Source organism: Chinchilla lanigera, unplaced genomic scaffold (genome assembly GCF_000276665.1).
Source record: "Chinchilla lanigera isolate Chin_1 unplaced genomic scaffold, ChiLan1.0 scaffold00019, whole genome shotgun sequence".
NCBI classification, from domain to species: Eukaryota; Metazoa; Chordata; class Mammalia; order Rodentia; family Chinchillidae; genus Chinchilla; species Chinchilla lanigera.
Window position 1 is genome coordinate 19,007,385 of NW_004955420.1, and position 20,579 is coordinate 19,027,963.

General features: G+C 40.6%; 1 protein-coding gene across 2 annotated transcripts in view; it reads right to left on the reverse strand.

Moving 5' to 3' along the window:
• Nucleotides 1–7,013: 7,013 nt before the first annotated feature.
• Nucleotides 7,014–20,579, reverse strand: part of Lpp (LIM domain containing preferred translocation partner in lipoma) — a 619,705-nt gene continuing 606,139 nt past the window's right edge. For both annotated transcript variants that reach the window (XM_005383241.2, XM_005383243.2), the window contains 3 exons: nucleotides 15,644–15,822; nucleotides 9,733–9,853; nucleotides 7,014–7,438 (listed from right to left, as the gene is read on the reverse strand). In XM_005383241.2, coding sequence (XP_005383298.1) covers nucleotides 7,310–7,438; nucleotides 9,733–9,853; nucleotides 15,644–15,822 — 429 coding nt within the window. In that variant the 3' untranslated portion in view covers nucleotides 7,014–7,309. The remainder of the gene's footprint in view (nucleotides 7,439–9,732; nucleotides 9,854–15,643; nucleotides 15,823–20,579) is intronic.

Sequence of the window (20,579 nt, forward strand, 5' to 3'; positions counted from 1 at the left end):
ATAGGGGTGCCCCGCTAGTTCTTCGGTGCAAGTTCAAAGACAGGTGTACTTTCTGCAAGAGTGAAGGACAGAGCCATGGATCAGTAACAATTCCTACATTTTATGTCATAGTAAAGCTCACGGAGGCCTGTTTCCTGTTCATACTGGTTGTGTTGGATTATTTTTGGCCAACTCATACTCTCTGCCAATGAACAGGAATGAAAGAAGCATGTAATGATTTCAGCATCTTTCCTCGGAGCCTTTTCTGTCCCACTGATCATGAATACAGGGAAGACTTTTTCCCTGTTAAAGAGAAAATTCAAGAATCTGAGATATTTTGTCCAAGACAGACTGTCTTCTTAGAGGACAGCTTGTGCTTTCCACTTGGGCCTTAAATACTCTTCCTTGAACTTTCAATTCAGGTCATGAATCAACTCAAGATTTCCCATAACATTTCATATCTTCCATGAAGCGTTACAGGCCACTGGGAAGAATTATTCTTTCTTAGGCCATATGCTGTCCTGTGGTGCAAGTGCAGATTGAACTTCTTTGATCTTACTGGAGTTGGCTTGAATCAAAGTTCCTCAGGGTCTGATTCTCTCATAGTGATTTGCCAATGATTATTAAGATAAGAAGCTAAGAGATAAAGACGTTGGGAGGGAAGAAATGAGGAGAAATTACAGACTCCTACAGATAATATATAATTGATCATGGAGGGTGTTGACCACTCCGGCTGAAGTGCAACATCTCTAGGTACAAATATTTGAGCACAGAATGAATGGAAATGAATTTGAAAGTCAAACCACCTGTAGGTATGTATGTCAGACTTATGAAGTGTTAAGAACTCTCCTTCCAAATTTAGTGTAGGAGCATGGACAAAAAAATGTCTTATTTTTGAGAGCCCAGGGACAAAGGGAAAGAGCTGTAACTTTATGAGTTGACCAAGAATTGGGACCATCACAGATGCATATGCATCATCTTACTCTTTACAGAATGACTGGTTTTGTTGCCATCCACAGCAGTACAGGATATAAAGCAGCAGAGCTATTTTGCACTCTTGGGGAATCTAGCCTACTTTATTTTCACTCCTCTGGGTCTGAGTCCTTGGCACAATTTCTCTTTGGGTGATGCTGGCAGTTTCCTTTGGGTGATTCCAATTCCATTTACTTTCAACTCCAAGAAAGTGTATTCACCTGATGTGACCTGTAGTGATTGCTCAGTTTCCCTGAGTAGCCCGAAACAGAATGAAAACATATTTTTGGGTCTAACTGATGTCATGAGAAGCAGAAGAGTGATGGGAGTTGACACTATGTTGATAAATTAGGAAAAGCTGAAAGAGTTTGTGGTGTGAAGCCTAAAAAGGCAAAGATTCAGACTTTAACCTGGTTTTGTGTAGCCTCACAATCAAAATGGACTGTTGTGAGCCGTACTATCTATGGGCCAGATTTAAGATCTGCGATAATTGGCCAGGAAATTACAGATGAGATTCAGATGTTTATAAGCTCCACAGTTATGTTTATCTAGGAATAGCATTGATGTATAGGTCAGCAAGACCATTCTACCCAAGTGCAGGTGACAGAACCCAAATGACATGAGGACACTTGTTTTATTCTTAGTAGAGCATTCTACTTCTAGGATTGAGAACTGAATTTAGAAGCTATGTTCATTGCTCACTGTCTGAATGTGTGTGTGTCTCCCTAGTAAGGCTTCTGCTTCTGAATATTAAGTAAATGAGCATCAGTTAGATAAGTAAGATTTTCTCTTGTCCCTAGCTGAGTGAGTATCTTGGAAAACTTAATGAAGTCATATAGTAAGGAAAGTGTAAGAGTCTTAAAGTATTATAAAGGAATTAGCTGCAGATTTTCCCTTTTTCTCCAGGATACATAATTATTTGTAGAATAATTTTTGTTCTTAATGAAGAATAGTAGTACAGCTACCTATCAGTGCATTAGAGATTGCTAAGAATTAAATAAAACTCAGAAATAAAGAGGGCAACTTTTAGTAGCTTTACAAATAATTTCAATTTGTTGATAAAAAATGCATTTGTTTGTATAGCTCTCCGTAAAAGAAGTCACACCCATGTTGGCCAACTAAAAAAGAATCTTCAACTTTTTTTCACATGGAGCAGGGAAATGTAATAGAAAATGGAATTACTGTCTTTTTTTCTGTTTCCCAGAGAAAATATGTCTGTACTCCATGCTCCAAGAAAAATTCTGGTGCTGATTCATCCCCTAAAAATATTGTGATTCAACCACTGGGATTTAATATTATTACCATGAGCTAAAGGTTGATACGTGCTAAATGCTGGAAAGATAATAATTCTTTGCTGCAAGCAAAGTTATCAAGTTTCAATAGAATAAAAATACATGTTCTTAAAAACACAATCATTTTGTGGTCAAAATGCTTTGGATTTGAAACAAAATCTGAACCTACTCTTAGCAGGATTACTTCACATCTAGCTAAGAAAACTAAATCAGTCATAAAAGGATTTGCCAGGAATCTATTACCTGAGTCCCTGGTAAAAATTATCTAAAATATTAAGGTGAAAAGACTCTCTTACTTCATCTCACTCTATGAATAAACACAACCTGAGAAGTTTGCCTAGGGAAAGGCAGATTTTCTGGATGACACAAATATTTTCCACTAGTCTTTTTCCCTTTATCTAACCTGAATTCCAGAGGATCATAATGCATTGATTTAATTTATAAACTGTCCCAGTATGGCAGCATTAGTAGGTAGAATGGAAAGGAGAAGTAACAAGTGCAAGAAAGAAGGTAAAACAGAAAGGTGAGAATGAAGAACAAGGGAGAAATGAAGCGAAGAAGAAGAGGGGGCATATAATCCTTGCCAAAATATAACAGCTTTAGTCAATTATTTTTTTCTGAAGATTTCAAATAAAAGTACGCTAACCAAACAACAGCCTTATAAGAAACAATTCATTCCGTTTATCTGTCAAAAATAAACTTAACACAAAATGTGCCAAGTTTGCACCATATGAATGACTTGATCAAAATAAGGATTCTCAACTTGTTCTATTCCCCATTGGGTTAAAGAAACAAAACTAAGGACATTTAAAAAAAAATAGATATTCTCAATGGGTGTTAAACACTCGAGTTCAAGTGTCTGTCTTCATTATCTGACTAAAACCACGGTAAGATCAAATCATAAAACACGAATAGCACCTATTAGATTACTTTCTGGTATAAGAATATTTTCACGATTTTAGGGACCCATCAGGTCTCTCCAAAACAGAAAAAAAGGAAAGAACTACTATTAAGATACATTAAGATAAAAAGTTGAGACTCCTCTGGATTTTTGTTCTGTGTTTTGAACTTTCAATGTGTAAATCTTTGAGATTCGGGGTTATTATTTCCATTTTCGAGTCTTCGGTAGAATATTCACTCTAAGGCACAATTATGGGTTACTTTCAGATTGTCTCTCATGGGAGGCACACCAAAAAAGCCATCCCAGGGAGTGGACTTGAGGCACATTTTGCAGAGGTATATCTTTTTCAGTTTGCTGGTTTCCTACAGATGGCTAAAGCAGGGGGATAGAACATGCTGTCATATTTCATTCATAACACACATGTACTGTAGCTCTAGGCAACAGATGGACAATCACTTGTTTAAACTACAAATGTGAAATACTAAGGTAGAATAGCAATATTTCTAGAAATGTATATGAAAAAATGCCTTTCCAAGCCAAGAGGAATGGTTAGAGGCTGTGAGGTTACATCAGTGTTTCCCTGATTTCCCTAGCAGCTGCCATAATTTCCCCAACACCCTTCAAAACTTGATAATGGAAGGATCAGGGGGCAGCAGACACAGATTTGACAAGAGAAGCCCAAACCATATCAAATAGAAGTAACACTGTTATTCCTGGCTGGTTCACATTAATAGGATTTTCACTAAGTAGGAAAACGGTTGATAGTTGTATTTTCAGAGCCGTTTCTCTTCTATGGCTTCACTGAAAAAATACTCTCTCTCTTCCTCTGGACCCCAGATATTTAAAAGTTGTTTAAACAGCAAGATGTTGATGATAAGAAAAAAAAAAATAACCCATATTGCATGAGCTGTAAAGACGTCAGCTTCTAATAGTCTTGATACCTTATACTGGGACACGTGGCTTGTATTTGTGTCTCAACGGCCACTTTGTCTACCAATCAAACTCTGTATTGATTCACATGATCTGGGAATCCAAGCAATTATTTTGGGCCAGGGGTGTAGCTCAGTGGTAGAGAGCTTGCCTAGCAGGTATGAAGCCCTGGGTTTGATCATCAGCATCGAAAAAAAATCTAATTTTGAAATAATCTGCAGAGCTCATGACATATGGGTTTTCATCTTTTCTATGTCTCCCATGTTATACAGAAATACCACATAGTTGTGCTTTTAATAGGTCTTTAAAAATAGGTATATTTTTACAAAATTTTTCTTATAGACTCTGATTTTTTCTGTTAATTATGTATTTAAGTGATTAACAATAAAGACAATATATCAAAAGGCAATGTGAATATATAATCATTAGGGTAATATGATTTTTGTATCTCTGTTATAGGCAGAATTTCACGTACTAAAACAGTAGAGAGTGACTTGGCATTGTCTAAATCAAATGATTAGTAGAAAAAGACAAGAATAGAAAGCAAAATAAATCATATATTTAAGAAATCCTAGAATAAAATATAGTAGGATCCTTTCCTTAGTAGACTTTGTGAAAGAAAAAAAACCTAAATCTAAATATTTTTGTATATTATGTGTGCACATTCATTATTATAAAAGTGTAAGTCTATTAAAAAAGAGATTCATGTTTAAAATCTTTGGTAAAGATACTCTGAGGTTATGTGATAAGAACGTACTGTAAAAACCGTAAGGAAGTAGAAGTCTGCTGGCAATGACAGTGATGTTCCGGTGATAGCATTTTCTTAAAACTTCTGCTTTTGGCATGTAAACATTCAGTTACGTAAGGTCTTCAATGCAACAAACAAATAGGATCTTATTGCATTTTTTTGGTATCACTATTTCATAAATTCTTCTTTAGGCAAAACATATTATATAACTACTTTTAAAGATAAAACCTACGTCCCAGTAAATTGGACTCTTCGCTTTTGGTCTCCAGATGATTACCCCAAAGTATTTAACAGTAAACATGTTAATGGTTTGATTCAAGCAGAATATATTACCACCCTAAATTTTCTAGGAGTCAGTGCTTTTTTTGAGGTCATCAGCACAGTCTGGCCTTTTTTTTAGAGAACAGGAATTCAGAGACACAGCTCCCATTGTATCCTAAAACTCACCAACTGCTCCTAAGTGAATCTCGTTATATTTCACATTATGAGAAATATAAGGTCAAAGATAAGAGAAGCCGGGAAGAATAGGACAATGGTCCAAGGAAGCTCATACAGTTTATGTCCTTGGAGATTCTAAGACAAAACTCCTACATGACGAAAGCCAAGAAGCTTTAGAATAACTTAGATGAGCTGTAGTGATCACAAGTTTAAGAATTTCTCATTAAAAAAAAAAAATCACTTTTATGATGCTTCCTATCCAAGTGAAATAAATTTAACTGAAATTCCCGAGGCCTGGGTCGCAATTTAAATTATGCACCGATAATTTTTCATTTCGGTTCTGGATGTTAAAATTTTAAATTAAAAACAAAACTCAGACAAGAAAACTAGCACTTCGTAGTTGTGAAGAAGACATTTGTGGAATAAGGGAAGGGTGAACAGGGAAATGTGACTATATTTGTTATATTTGATTTCTTTAACTACGTGTTTATGTATATAAGGATTCATTATATTATTATTTATACTTTGCTGTATATTTAAAATATTCCATAATTTAAAAGTATATACTTGGGGAAGATTTGAAGAAAGGTTTAAAAAAATCTTATGCCCAAATATCTAATTAGTTTACAAAATGGCAAATTGCCATTGCTAAGCTAGGTGTCTTTCCTCAAATGAGACATGCTAGAACTTAATAAATATGGTTCTGCAGTTGATAAGCAAGTGTTTTCCTGGCTAATAAGAGTTTGCATAAAGATTCTAGGCAGATATTCTGCATATTTTTAGCTCGGAAAGATAACTTTCTTCAGTGATTGTCTTTGCAAGTGTGGTGTAAATGTCACACTGATGATATGAAAATGTTTCCCGCAATATGTAATTCAAGTCGCAGAAGGATGATGAGAAGAATAAAACTGTGTTTCACACTCTGTTTCAAGCTTTCCTCTCTTTTTAAGTAAATGAAATAAAGCAACACAACTTCACTTTGTGTTTCCTGATTTACAGTTGTCAGGCAAAAACAGACTGGGGACTAGAGAGATTCAAAGAAAGAAAAGAAAGACGTCTGAACTATTTTTATCGGTATATTCCTTCAGAGGGAAAAGTCAATGTTAGTAGTTGTGCTTGTATATTAGGGAAAAACATCACAATATTTCTAAGATGAAAAGTAACACAGTGTTGAAAATGTTACAAAAGCAAGTGTGTCTGTATTATGTGTAGGTAGTATAGAAAAGGAAAATCTTACGGTAGTATTTTAGAATAATAATACGCTATTCAAACATACCCCAAAGTGCACACCAAGTGTATCCCACTCGTAATCTGTTTGAAAAAAATTGAAGGCTGGATGTGTTTTACACTTAGCTATTAGCTGGTAGCTATCTTCAAATGACCCGTGACCACTGATTGGTACAGATTCTGAAGTTGGTTGGTTGTATACCAAATTTGGGCTAGTTTTAATTGATGTATTCTACCACTTGAATATTTTAGAGCCTACGACAGAAACTGTGCATTGCTTTCTCCAAAGGAAAAGAGTGGTATAGAGCAATGGAGAACCACACTTTTCAACACCCAGCAAAGGAATGGCTAACATTTATAGCTACAGGCAGCACGAAAAGGAGAGGATGGTGACTCCAGGCTTACCGGCACCTGGGAGCTGGTATACTTGCCCAGGAAAAACTATATGACAGCAAATACCACACTAAAAAAAGCTATTCAACCAGATGAAAAGTGAGACAAACACAGGCATTAAAAGTTACAAGAATGCAGAAGCGAATGGCATGGAGTATAATCTGTGCAAAAATGTGGAAGTCCTCAGAACAAAGACCCACCAGGGCCCTGCATGATTGAATGTGAAACGTGCACTTGGTAAGAACTTGAAAAAAAAAAAAAATCTCATGAGCCAAGTGATTCCAAAGGGAGGTTAACAGCAGATGAAAAAAGACACCATCCCATAACTCCACTGCCTTGGCTCTATTTTCCTATTTCTTTTCTTAGCAATTTCTTGTGTTTCATTCTTCTCAGCGCTGTATGCACTAAGGAGCGATCAAGCTACTACATCTAAAGGTCAGTGCTCGCCTTGGCGGTCAGCACCCTGATGCGGGCGGAGTTACAGGTCTTGCAGAGGATGTGCCCATCCAAAGGGTAGCAGCCTTGGTTATCTCCTTCTGACAGGAGACCACCGCAATCCTGAAAAATGAAGACAGATGGAAATGAAGTCAATAAAACGGTCAGTACCTGAAATCCCAATTTCTCACCTTTCCGCTTATAAACTCTGCAGAGTGGCCACTCGCCATCTTTCCCGCTTTGTATCATGCATCCCTGGTACCATGCCTCCCTCCTTTCTATCATGTATTACGTGCTGCTAGTACATAATATAAGGCATCTTGAATCACACTGAACAAGGGTTTGGGTGCATATATACAAATCGACCACAGTGATCTCCCGTGGTCACTGAAAATGAAATACAGATAAAATGAGAGATGAGCCAGTGGATCTCGGTTCCCAGGTAGTGGTTTGCTTCTCAAAACAGAAAGACAACAGAAAATAAAAACGGACCCTAATTTATCTTTATTTTTTATTGTCATTTGCAGAGTCTCTCAAAATGAATAGACAAGGTGCAGAAATGGAAGTTTTGGTCATTTTTGGGCAAAAGCAAAAAGCAATTCTTGCCAAGTAGAAGGGCCCTCTGTGGTTTATGCATATTTACTTCAATTATAGTAAGAAAATAAGATCCTTTTTGGGGGGGTGGTTTTCTGGTACCGGGAATCAAACTCACGACCTTGCGCTTGCCAGGCAGGCGCTGTGCCGCTGAGCTAAATCCCCAGCCCCTGAAAATAAGATCCTAAGGGACATAGAGAACCACAGTTTGCCGGACTTTCCAGAAAAGTTAGTATGCTGTAGAGGAATCAGTGCTCGACTGTGAGGTAGGCCGCCGGGCTACACTGGGGGAACACCCCTAGTTCTATCACTATGTATGAGGCCAACTGCCACTCTGAAAACACGTCTTCATTTTCTACCTTGCCAAGCTGCTGCGAGGGTCACAGTGGATACTGGATGGAGGGTACTTTATAAAAATGCGAAGAGCTGAATAACCATGTAGGATTATATGACGGTAGACAGCATCTCTGAAAATCCATTTTGGAAAGGCTACAAAAGCAGTTAAATGCTACCCCTTGCCTTTGCAGGATATGGACATTTCCCTGGAGATTAAATACATAGAACATCTGGAGATGCTGAGTCAACATTTGTACACTGTTGGTCTCTTTACTTCAACAGTCATAAAACCTTGTGTAAAAGGTGTTAGTTTTTTTTCTTTTTTACTTGTCTTTACTCATGTCAGGGCTAGAGAAAAGCATGCACCCCAGGCTTTATGGCCAAATGAAGCATCCTGTATAAAAGAGACGGTCAGTTGTAGCAGAGGCAGAACCAGATGGAATGCTTCCTAGAGAGAAAGGGTGGCCCTCACAACACTGCCAGCCCCTCTGCCGGGAAGATTTCCTCTTGGACTAGACAACTAATCCCAAGAGGCTGTGGTAATAAGGAATCCCCTATTGTATCCACCAATGGGAAAGGGGGACTAAACAGTGCTGCGCTAGTAGTAAGGAAGGAAAATGCTTCAGGAGGGGTCTGGGGAACTTGTAGAACTACGATAATGATCATGGGGGAAGACTTGCTACCCTGGGCTATGTGAATGGCTATGTGTCCCTTAGCGTCAGCTGCCCTCCTCGGAGGGCTTTTTTTGTCACCTCCTGCCTGGACTCTGGTTCTGGCCCTTGACACCTGGCTCTCCCTGTGGTCTCTGGAAGCCATCTGATTTCTTAAACGCTCAGTCAGTGCTTGTTAATAAGTGAAATTCCATAACTTTGAACAAGAAACTCTGACTCCCCTGAAATGAATGGATTCTTATCCTTTTCTTTTCTTTTTGGTACTGGGAATTGAACTCAGGACCTTGTGCTTGCCAGGCAGGCACTGTGCCACTGGGCTATGTCCCTGGCCCCATTTTCATCCTTTTTGATGAGTGGCAATGCATTACAGCCAAAGTTTAAGATTCAGTATATGATGATGATGATGATGATGATGATGACAATAACAGTACCATTTCTCAATAATTTACCGGGGATATAGCTCAGTGGCACAAGCATCTGCCTGGCAAGTGCAAGGTCCCGAGTTCGATTCCCAATACCAAAAAATAATAACAATAATCTACAATTTATAAATTTGTATTTTAGCCTCACAGACATTATCTGGGGAATGAAGAATTTTTGTTTTTTGTACAGGTGGAAAAACGGAAACCTAGAGAGGTAAGGTGACCTATCCAATGTCACTTACATTAAATGCCCACGTCAGATCTAAATCCCAAGGCTGTTCACACAGACACCCTGGTCTTCCCTGATGAAACAACTGCTGTGTGAACACCCAGATCTCATAGGCCTTTCTGTGCTTGCCATGCACTGGCAAGGGGCAGGGCGCCCACTACAGACCTCACAGCGGTAGCAGTGCACGTGGAAGTCACGATCCAGAGCCACAATGCGGACAGTCTCCTCCTGGCCTGGGGCTGGCATGATTGGCTCCTTGCACACAGAACATCGGGGGGCAAATTTCCTGAAAATAAAAAAGTCTGGTTAGACACTAAGAATAGACACTGACAAAGAGGTGACATGCAGGGGGAGGAAGAAAAGGTGTCAACCCAGCATCAAAACACCTGGTCTGCATTTCCTGTGTGACTCTGTCACTTTGTCTGGGGTGGCTTTCTCACCTGCACAGTGGGGAAGTCAGACTGCTGAGGTCCTTCTAGGAGGCAAAGATTGTGATATTTGATGAGGCGCAAGAGCGAGTGTGCAAACTGCTTTGCATGCAGAGCACTGGGAGCTCTTTACCACACGGCCTGCGGTCAGTACAGCACCTGTGCACAGGTTCCTGCTAGAAGCCTGGGCTGCACCCAGGGGAAACCAAGGTGCCAGTAGGCCCACGCTTGTCTCCGATTTTTGCTTCTAGACCCTTGTATCCAATCCTTAGGTCCTAAGTAATCATCCTGAAGTTATTTTTGTGTCCTTTTGAATTCAGACCGTTTCTTTCTTAGAAATGTGTATTGGGTCCCAGGAACCAAAACAAGAAGCCTCATATATATTACTATTCAAAATAGAAGTTTAAATATCTAGTACATCAAATTTAAAATGACCAAATCTACATGTCCTACATTCTGATTTTGTTAAACTTTTGTTTAAAAAGTTAAAGAGCTGCTAACATTCTTCTTTGAAAGATTTTAGCACAATTCAAGGCTCTAACTATATAGACACCTAAAAATATACATACGCATACATAGGGAAGAATGTTAATATTTCTTTTCTCTTTTCTTTTTTTGGTAGCAGGAATCGAACTCATGACCTCACACTTGCCAAGCAGGCACTTATGCCACTGAGCTATATCCCTGCTTCTCTTATTGCTTAACATGACCTATGGTCCCTAACATTTTCCACTTCCTAGCAGATTAATAGGTTGCAAATACAGGGTGTCCATTCATCCATACGTTCCGAAACCAAGGGTAGCATTTGTAAAGGTGTGAAAGGAGCCATGATTCAAAATGGGCCTGGGTAGGGACCGAAGAGATTGTTGAGGAGAAAAAGAGACTGTGCAACTCAGTCTTTTCATGGTAATGGCTTTAAGATTAATGATGTTAAAATTTATCTATTTGTAGTGAGACTTAAAAAGAAATAATGATAGTAATCTAATACTTCACAGAGCACTTTATAGCTGTCAAAGCATTTTTTACATACATTATACTCTATATGTACATATTAATTTTCCTGGCAGCATCCAAAAGGCATCTGTGTGGCTGCAATCTAAATAAATATGAATTAAGCAGCAGATCAATTGATTGCTATGAAAGAAAAATTAAAACGATCATGGTACGACTGCAGCAGTAATCAGAGTTGTTATAATTGGTATTTTATGTGGAAAGTTTATATGCAGTGGCAAAAAGTTGCTTTGGACTACCTGATTATGTTTGAATCTGGGTCATCAGCAGTGAAATAAGCAGGCTTCTGGTATTAACGGTAAAATTTCCTTTCCCCAAAAACATTGGGACTGTAAATTCTGTGAGGGTGGAAGTATGTTTTCTTTCGTACTGTTTTCTAATCATAAGCCTCCTGCCCCCAGCTCCCCAAAACAGAGTTACTTACTCCTTGAGGATTAGATTTCTTTCATTTTTTGTGTGTGCCTTCAGGCCCCACTACACTATGAGCTGCAAAGGGTAGATTTTGCTCCTTTTCTGATTACCATGACTGGTCCCGAAAGAAGAAATCTGAGCAATATCTGTTATGGTTTCTGTCTAGATATCCTCCCAAAGCTTCATGCGCTCAAAGGGGGGGATTTGGGGAGGTGACTGGATCATACTTGTGTTTGGATTAGTTCACTGATGCGCTCATAGCTGAGAGTGATGTTGGAGATGAAGCCTGGTGGGAACAGGGCCTGGAATGTTATGTATTTCTCCTCTGTCCTTGATCTTGCCCTGCTCCTCACTGCCATGTCATGAAGTCGTTCTCCTTTGCCATGCTCTCCTGCGATGGAGCCAGACCACTATGGGCTGAAACCTCTACAAAATGTGAGCCAAAATGAAATTCCTCCTTTCCCAGCTATGAGAAGGTAACTAAGACAATGTCTAATGAAGTATAGTCTGCAACATTTATGTTCAACTTCCAGGCCCTTCTTCTTTAGAGAGGCATAAACTGGATTTCGGCCAAGTAATGACTCTTTCCTACCAACTGCCCTTTTCATGATGGCAAACAGCAAAGTGCAGAGAGAGGAGGGGTCCTCAGAGTGTTCACAGGTTGGCAATTTGAGGGGCTAAAAATCCCAGTGGTCTCTCTCATGCTCAATTCACTGAGTGGATAATAATAACAAATAATTTTGATGAAAACATTTTTAGGATTCCAGTTACCATTTATTGATTATTACTATGTGCCAAGTTCTATTAAACACTCTATGTACTTAATATTGTTTTTTAGCAGCGTTATGAGGAAGTACTTTCATCATTTCTACTTTACAGCCAAGAGAGTGATGGTCTTAGTCATCTCCTACCCAGCATATTTCTGGCAATCAAGAAACGGATCCTGATTAAACAAACAGATTAGGGTTATATCCACGCTAGGAAAGTACAGACAGTAGTATGCTGCCCCCCTCAGCATACTGAATGGTGCAGTTACAATTACTTCTCTGGGATTCTTTACAGCCCTGGCACTGGGAATGACCTGAGAGGGAGTTCTACATTTTCATGCATTTGTTCTATTAATTTGTACACACATATTCTCTCTTACTACCAGATAATTTAAGTTGCTGACCGCAAGACTTTGTGCCTATATACTTCATTGCAAATCAGCCTGTGGTAAGTAGTACCACCAAACTCCATCAAACTCGGAGCAGATGTGAATCTAAACACGAGGAGAGGGCTGAGGTCAGAGAAGCTGTCTTGGAGGAGATGGTAATTGAATCTGCCTTTAAAGATGACTGCTTAGCTTAAATGGGAAAGTGTATGTGTGTGTGTATGTGTGTGTGTGTGTGTGTGTGTGTGTGTGTGTTGTATTTATAGAGGTGGACAGTCAGCCAGGGTACCAAAGGCACAGCAGTCCCTGAACTGACATCTGTGAAAGAGCTCGCGAACCAACTGTGACCAAGGACAGTATGTAGACAGTGACCTAACTAGCAAGAGTTCAAAGTTCTGCCCATCAGCTTTCTAAACACCATCTCTGAGGTCTTGCCAAGAGGTCACCCTTTTATTCCCTAGGAAATTCCCTCTAGGAATACCCTCTAGGAATTTCCTTGATTCCTACATAACCCACTCTTCAAATTCTGCTTCCACAAAGTCTGCCCTGACCCCTGAGCTACACAATCTTTCCTGACTCGACAGCACAGGTCCGTCCCTCGGGGGGTGCCACCCCTGTACCCTACTCCCCCGCTGTGTCTGCACACGCTCTCTGCCTTGCTATGCCTGTCTAGGCAATTTTGTTCCTTATAACTTCTCCTTCAGGACCTGGTACGGTTATTGGCACGCGGCAGATTCTCTGTAAATGTGAGTGGGACTGTACCGAAACACATCTCCTAAAAGCTGACAGAAGACTGGAAGTGATGGTGCACACCCGTCATCCCAGCACTTTGGGAGGCTGAGGCAAGAGAATCACAAGTTTGAGCCCAGTCTGAGTAACTTGGTGAGACTCTGTCTCAAAATGAAGTATAAAGTGTTGGGGATACAGCTCAGCATGCAGACCCTGGCTTTAATCCCCAGTTACCCAACTCCCCCACATCCCCAAAACACCAACCCCATAAACTTACAAACACATGGAAAGAAATCCCACAAAAGCAGACCCATTCAGAAAGTCCAAAAGTAAGACCTCCAAGAAATGCTTGGGAAAGGAGTTTGGGTGACTTTGCCTACTCTCTCTAGTCCTGCATTTCCCACCTGGTTCTGGACTTTGAGTGGCTTTGTCTTTCACAGCTCAGAATAAGAGTTCTAAAAAAGAGTTTTTTCTACTTTCTTTTCATAAGTGAGGAAAATCTCACAGTCTCTCCCTCTACAGACCTGCCAATTCTGGAGACAGCATTATTTTTAAAGAAATAATTTCTGTTTTAACATGCAAAGCATGGTCGGGGGAGGGGGCGATAGCTGAGTTTGGAGATTTCTTTTTTCCTCTCTCGTTGCTCAAGCCTGCTTTTTTGGCGCGTTCAGACCCACACACTTATGTCACGAGTCTCAAGTCTTTAATTATGGTCCCCACCGCTAGAAATGAAAGATAAATGGCATGGATATAAACTTACATTTGTCAGAATTGATTTCCTGTTTTAATTGAGGGGTGTAGTGTATCAGTCTTTTCCAGCAATAGAAACATGTGTGTTCTGATTATATCTATCAGTCTTTCTTGGACTAGGGTAAGTCTAAGAAAGGAGAGAAACAATGACAGAAATACACTCCCGATTGGTATCTTTTCACTTCCTTTAAATAGAAGAAGGTTTTTTTTTTTCCCTGTGTAATTACAAGCTATAAATATCAACAACGTGAAGTGCAATTTATGCTGCGACTGTCCTTTAAAAGTGAGCCCTTCCTTGTCTAATTCAGGTTGAGCATTTCTGCCTCTGGGTTTTTTTTTTTTTTTTATTCATTCAGCCTCACGTCTTTTGGTGAGGTTTTCACTTTCGCTGCTACTTGGAAAGTGGTCAGGAAATTCATTTTTTAAATATGAGTCTCAGGTCTCCAAACTGCTTGTGGAAAGTACCTCCTGGCTGCTGACGATCAGCAGTGGTGAAAATGAAGCCACAAGACTGCACACTTGCAGGCTGGAGAGCTCAGAGTGGTGAGCAGTATGAGCTGCTTCTCAGGGACAGCCCCCCACACTGTCCTCACAGCCAATGCCCAGTAAGTAGAAAAAAGAAAACCCTCCTATCTTCCACTAGCAAGTCGCACCTACAGCTTTTATGCAGCCCCTAAACATATGCAGCATGTGATCAGGAAACCATCTAACACACTGGCCAAATAAAAATGAGCAAAATGCAAAACTGTATAATTTTCTCAAAAACCTCAGCTATCATGGAGGAAAGTGGGATCCACAAATGAGAGAAATGAAGAAGAGGGATGTATATTTCTAGACCAATGATTTAGTGGGCTCGATCATGAGGTTTTACGTTCTGGTTTTTCTCCAGCACCGGGAACCGAACTCACGACTTTGCGCTTGCCAGGCAGGCGCTTTGCCGCTGAGCTAAATCCCCAGCCCCAGGTTTTACTTTCTGATCCTCCCCTAAAGACCATGCAATACTGCATCAGTCAATTTCAACTTGAAAACATCTTCAGGAAGAGAAGGCCGGGGTGAAGGGAGAGGTTAGGGAAGGAAGTGACAACTGCATAAAGCTGCTCTGGGTATGCGAGAGGCTTGCGTTTATAAGAGGGACAGAGCTGTTCTCTGTGCTGTCCTCCGTAGCCTCCCGACTGCAGAGAGGCAGGGATGTAGACCTTGTCACACCTGGGAGAGTTTTAGGCCAAAGTTTGGAAAAATGATGAAATTGAAATGCTCAGCTCGGAGAAGCTGAGCGATTTGCCAAATGTTCTATACACGCCGTCAGGTCAGGGTCCTCCCCCATTCTCCTGCAAGTACTTTGTGGTTGAGTCAGATTTTCCACAATGAGAGTCACATGGATGAGCCTCGAAGAAGCTCTGAAACGGCCTCCATTGATGACCGCATGGATTAACTGATAGTCACTCCTGCACTGGGTGTGAATAGGCTCTTTACAGGTCACTATACCCGCAGCACCTACAGCTGTGAGAGAGAGGAATGTGCAGCCCAGACTCCAGGCAGTAAGAACAGATGCCCAGAGGACTGGTAGGCTGGAGGAAGGAGAGGATGTGCCTACTTGTGGAAGTCCTCGATGCAGTGAATGAGCCCGCCGGCGTCCACGGTGAACGGGATGCCATCCAGGCTGCGGTGGCACATCACACAGGTGAAACAGTGAGGGTGATAGGCCTTCCCAGTGGCGCGGAGAATCCTCTCCATGATGGGCTTGGAACACACGTTACACTGCTCCAGAGTATTCTGTGGAGGGAAAGCACATGCTGGTGTTAGGCTGCGACTGACCTCTGTGCAGCACGCATGTTCTTACAAAGACTACGGGCTCATATACCCGTCCACAGCATTCCTTGGAAGGCAGAATGTGTACTGCTATTACAGAGGAAGGAAATGCAATTGCATGGGTTCACGGCCTTTTCTGAGGTCATCCAAGCATTAGACAGCAAACCTAGGATTTAGAACATGTGCTTCCTGACTGCTACCCTGTTCCTCACCACCATCACAAAAGTGATAGCAACTTCTCTGTAAATATTTCTGGCCTTGTACCACAAAGGTTGCCCTAGACAGCATGTGAACAAGTGAGCATGGCTTTGCCCCAGTAAAACTTTATTTACAGAATCAGATAAGAGGCTAAACACGGCCCACCGCTGTCATTTTGATCACAGAACTCTCCCAGTTAGGTTCTGTATTGGAGAATGCTTTACTGCTACTTCTAAACCTTGCTTCATCATCTAAGATCTAGGGGATGGTCCCAAGGCCCCTAACTTTTTGAAGAACAGTCTGATGACCCAGACCATGCACGGTGGCTCTGGAACCCAAATCAGAGCTCAGCCCAATCAGTGGGGCTTTGACCATTTACTACCTTGAGTCAAACACCATCATTACATTTTGGGTCCAGGAATACTCTGGAAGAAATGTTGACTATAGTGTGTGGTCTGGCTTTGAAAATTGAATTAAAAAGGCAATTTACCTGTCTTTAAAAACATGTACTAGTACCATCCTCATAAGAGGCATTATTCAGTTCAGAATTATCCACATTTCACTTCCCATCCTTCCCCACAGTCCTTGGCTTTCTCCAATCACATTTCACATGTAATATGCTTAGTTATCTGGCTGGCCTCACTGGAATCTGGAATAAACCTAGGATGCAGATCTTATTAGGAAGATGTAGAACTGGGTGGGCTGTGGAAATTAGGAAGTAACTGCCCTCTTACCATGAAGTCTTTAAATTCCTGTGAGGCAAGATGTGCCTATGCGGAGGTAGCTAGTGTCCTCACAACGACCTATGACTATGGCCTCTGCCTTTGCTTCCTTGTTGGCATGGAGCCTCCTCCAGGACATCCCTCGGTCTCACAATGACTCCCAGTTGTCTTTCCAACACAACAAAGTGTTTTCCTAATAACAAAAACTGAATGGCTCTGTGATATAACAAGAGCTAATTCTGCCCATGATAGTCAACTTCCCTTTCTAGGCTTAGCTTCTTATAACACCTTGGACTATTCCCCTCTTGTTCAAACCTATGAGAAAATTGCACACTTTTGCACCTTGGTCAATGCCTACTTGAATCACAATTTACCATTTTGATCTGTTAAATTACCTTGATGGCCCCATGTGAAACTGGCACCTCTTTTCTGTCTCCTTGCAGAGAACCTTACTGTTCTTGCAGTACTTCTTGTGCCACCTTCATTAAAATTATTTGGGCATTTGTCTATTTCCTTTACCAGACTTGTCATTTCATTAAGGGTATGGACTGTGTCTTGAAGATATATATTTTTTGGTCCTGTACTGTACCAGGATACTGCCTGGAATAAAAATAAGCTGGGGATGAATATGTGCAGGAGGAATGAATGAAGGAATACTGCTTAATCCCACGCTGGCACCACAGTGCTGGCACAAGTCTCTCAACTCTGGAACCTATCCCAAGATGAATTGGGAAATCCATCATCATCCTCTCCTCAAAGCTGCGGTCACCTGAGGTTCTGAAATTGCCTAGTATCCCTCTGGTCACAGTCTAAACTCATGGAAACTATTAACCTATTTTTCTCCCATTTTGAAGTGGTTAAATTAAAATAGCAGAAGAGCAGAGGAGGAGAGCCCAGAATCGATGATGGTCTGCAGAACGAGGGCCCTCCTTTTTTGCTATCCTGGTGAGCGGAGCTACTGTGGCTAGAAATTGTCTTCCCAGGGCTTGTGCTTTCCTTCTCTGTGGCTTTTAACTTAAAAAAACAAAAACAAACAAACAAAAAAACCTTGTCCTGTAATGTAGTTGAACCAACCAGAGAAATACTTGACCAGAAATTGTTTTTGTTTGTATTGAGGCTTGGCTGCAAGACTCAGCTCATTTACTAAAAATCAGCTGCAACCTATAAGGTTTCAGCCATTTCTGTGGAAAGATTTTCTGGTCTACAGGAGCTCTGCTCAAGGGACAGGTAACCTGAACATTTCTGCTATAAAAGAAAAACGTGTGAAATAGGCCTAAAATCAGCTTATTGTAAAATGCTTCTAAATCAGAAAAGACAGTTTCCCAGAAAGCAGCTTGGGCCAGCAAATGACGAATGGAAGGCACACAGATCTTCATTAGCCAGCTCCCTGCCCTGTGTTCCTCCACCTTTGTCCCCGTCCGTACCCCCATACTCCAGACAGAGCTGCTCTTTTGCTTCTGAAAGTAGCACATGTCTATAATGTATAATAATTACACTCAGCTCACGTGTACATACTTATCACACCTTAAAATTTGAATTCCCCTCCCACTCTTCTTTCTCTTTGTATTGCAAGATACCCTTCCAATTTTCAAAGTCTATCTGCTGTTTTTCTATCAATATAGGAGAAACTATGTGATGTTTCATCTTTGGTATCTAATTGATTTACTTAGTATTATGTCCTAAAGCTGCACCCATTTTCCCACAAATAACTAAACTTCATCTTTTTTCATGGCTGACTAGTACTCCATTGTGTATATATACTGCATTTTCTTTAGCATTCAGCTGTTGAATGCCACTTCCAAGATTCAGCTGTTACGAGTTGTGCTGCTATCAACATGGGTATGGATGAATCACTGCAACTCTGAGGAAGATACCCAGGACAGTTACAATTTGGTCACATGGAATTTCTATTTTTAGTGTTTGGAAGAATCTCCATGCTAATTTCCATTTAAGTGCCACTGGCTTACACTCCCACAAAAATTGCAGAAGAGTTCCTCTGTCTCCAACCACTCTGCAGAGAAAGGTAGATTTTGACAGTCTCAGGGAGATGGGTACTTGGAGGTCTCTAATTCAAGCTGTCCTTGTACAGTGATTGTTGCCTTTAGAAATGTTAACTTTTTTGCTTTACAAAATTAAAATGTGATCTTATATAAAGCAATTCATGTTAAAAAAGAAGTAGTATTGTGAAACAAGACAGTCATTGGAATGATAAGGTGTGATGTCACATGTTCCAGATATAGTGTGAGTCTTACTGGGATAAAAAGGAAAAGAAAAGAGAGAGTTTGAAAATATTAGCTCCTGAGCATCCTTAGAGAATACTGCATTCCAGGAGTTTTCAATTCTCCTCCCTTGCTGCTCTCCAAGTCCTTTGCTTAGAGAAACAGTGCATCAAGGAAGACCCAAACTCACTTTTGGCTGAAGAGTGTAAAAGGATGGAGCCTGTGGGGAACCTACATTGTACCATTTGAAAAATCACAATTTTTGTCCAACTACCAGACTCAGGAAACCAAGGCATGGACAGGTAACACAAGTAATGGAAGATTTAGAGTAGATATGAGTCTCCTAATTTTCTCTCCAATGGAGGATTTTTCAGTTCTATCTCTCTATATGTATTCTACATTTCAGTAGACACACTCAACATTGCAAATAGAAAGTATTCAGGAATGCTATGTGCAAGTTACACACCTGCACACACAGACACACACAAATACATACATACATATATAAAGACAAGAAATATGTCGAGATCTTGATGTTTGTCTCCCAAACTCCTGCAGGATGAGACAGAAAACTCATGGTTGCATTCTTAGTGTCTACAATAGTGTGCTTGCGTAAGTTTTGGTTGGGTGAGAACTTTACCGAAAGTACAATTATTCTGCGTAACCAGGCAAATATTTTTGTAGCCCAAAGCTTCTCAATGGGCAGGCTAAGACACAGCATGCTTCAATAGGCTCCACCTGGGCCGGGGATATAGCTCAATGACATAAGCACCTGCCTGGCAAGTGCAAAGTCCTGAGTTCTATTCTCAGTACACAAACAACAAATAAGCTCCAACTATAGCATTAGTAGGGCCTAGAGGTTTCTACAGATCCTCCATGGTCATTGTGAGTCAGGAGAAGCTTCACCCACTGACTCCAGCGTGCTGAACAGACACCATCATTTTCCACATGAACTGTGATAAGAAAAATATTGGGAAGTACCTTTCAAGTGTAGGTGTTTCCAGGAATGGCAGTGTGGCTTAGTCAAAAGATAACAGTGTGAAGACTAAGCAAATCTCTTTGGGAGTGCCAGAGTGATTATTTAAACTCAAATAGTGAGATCACCTAACTTAACTGTGGAATACAAACTTATCCTATATCTTGATTCTGGTGACGAAGAAGGCTTCCCCAATAAACGACACCATTATATCTTGGTAGTTCCCTTAATGAGTCTGTGGCCCAAAACCCTCCAATAGCTCTGCCTTCCTATAAAGTATGTGATGCATTTGTCCTCCCCCACAACACTCCCCTTCCTCCCTCCCTCCCTCCCTCCCTCCTTCTTTTCTGCCTTTCATCCTTTCCTCTTTTGCTGGTAACCAAAAGGAGGACCTCAATCATGTCAGTCAAGTGCTCTACCACTCAGCTGCATGCCCAGCCCATGCACGCATTTTTTCATTAAAAGTTCTCTCAGTCTTTCCAGATGTCTTCTACCTATGCCTATATCTTAATCTAAATCCAGATGTCTATCTGTATTTGTGTCTAATATACATTTGAAAACAGTCAGAAAATAGTACGAGCAAGCTTAGTAACATCCGTATGACTT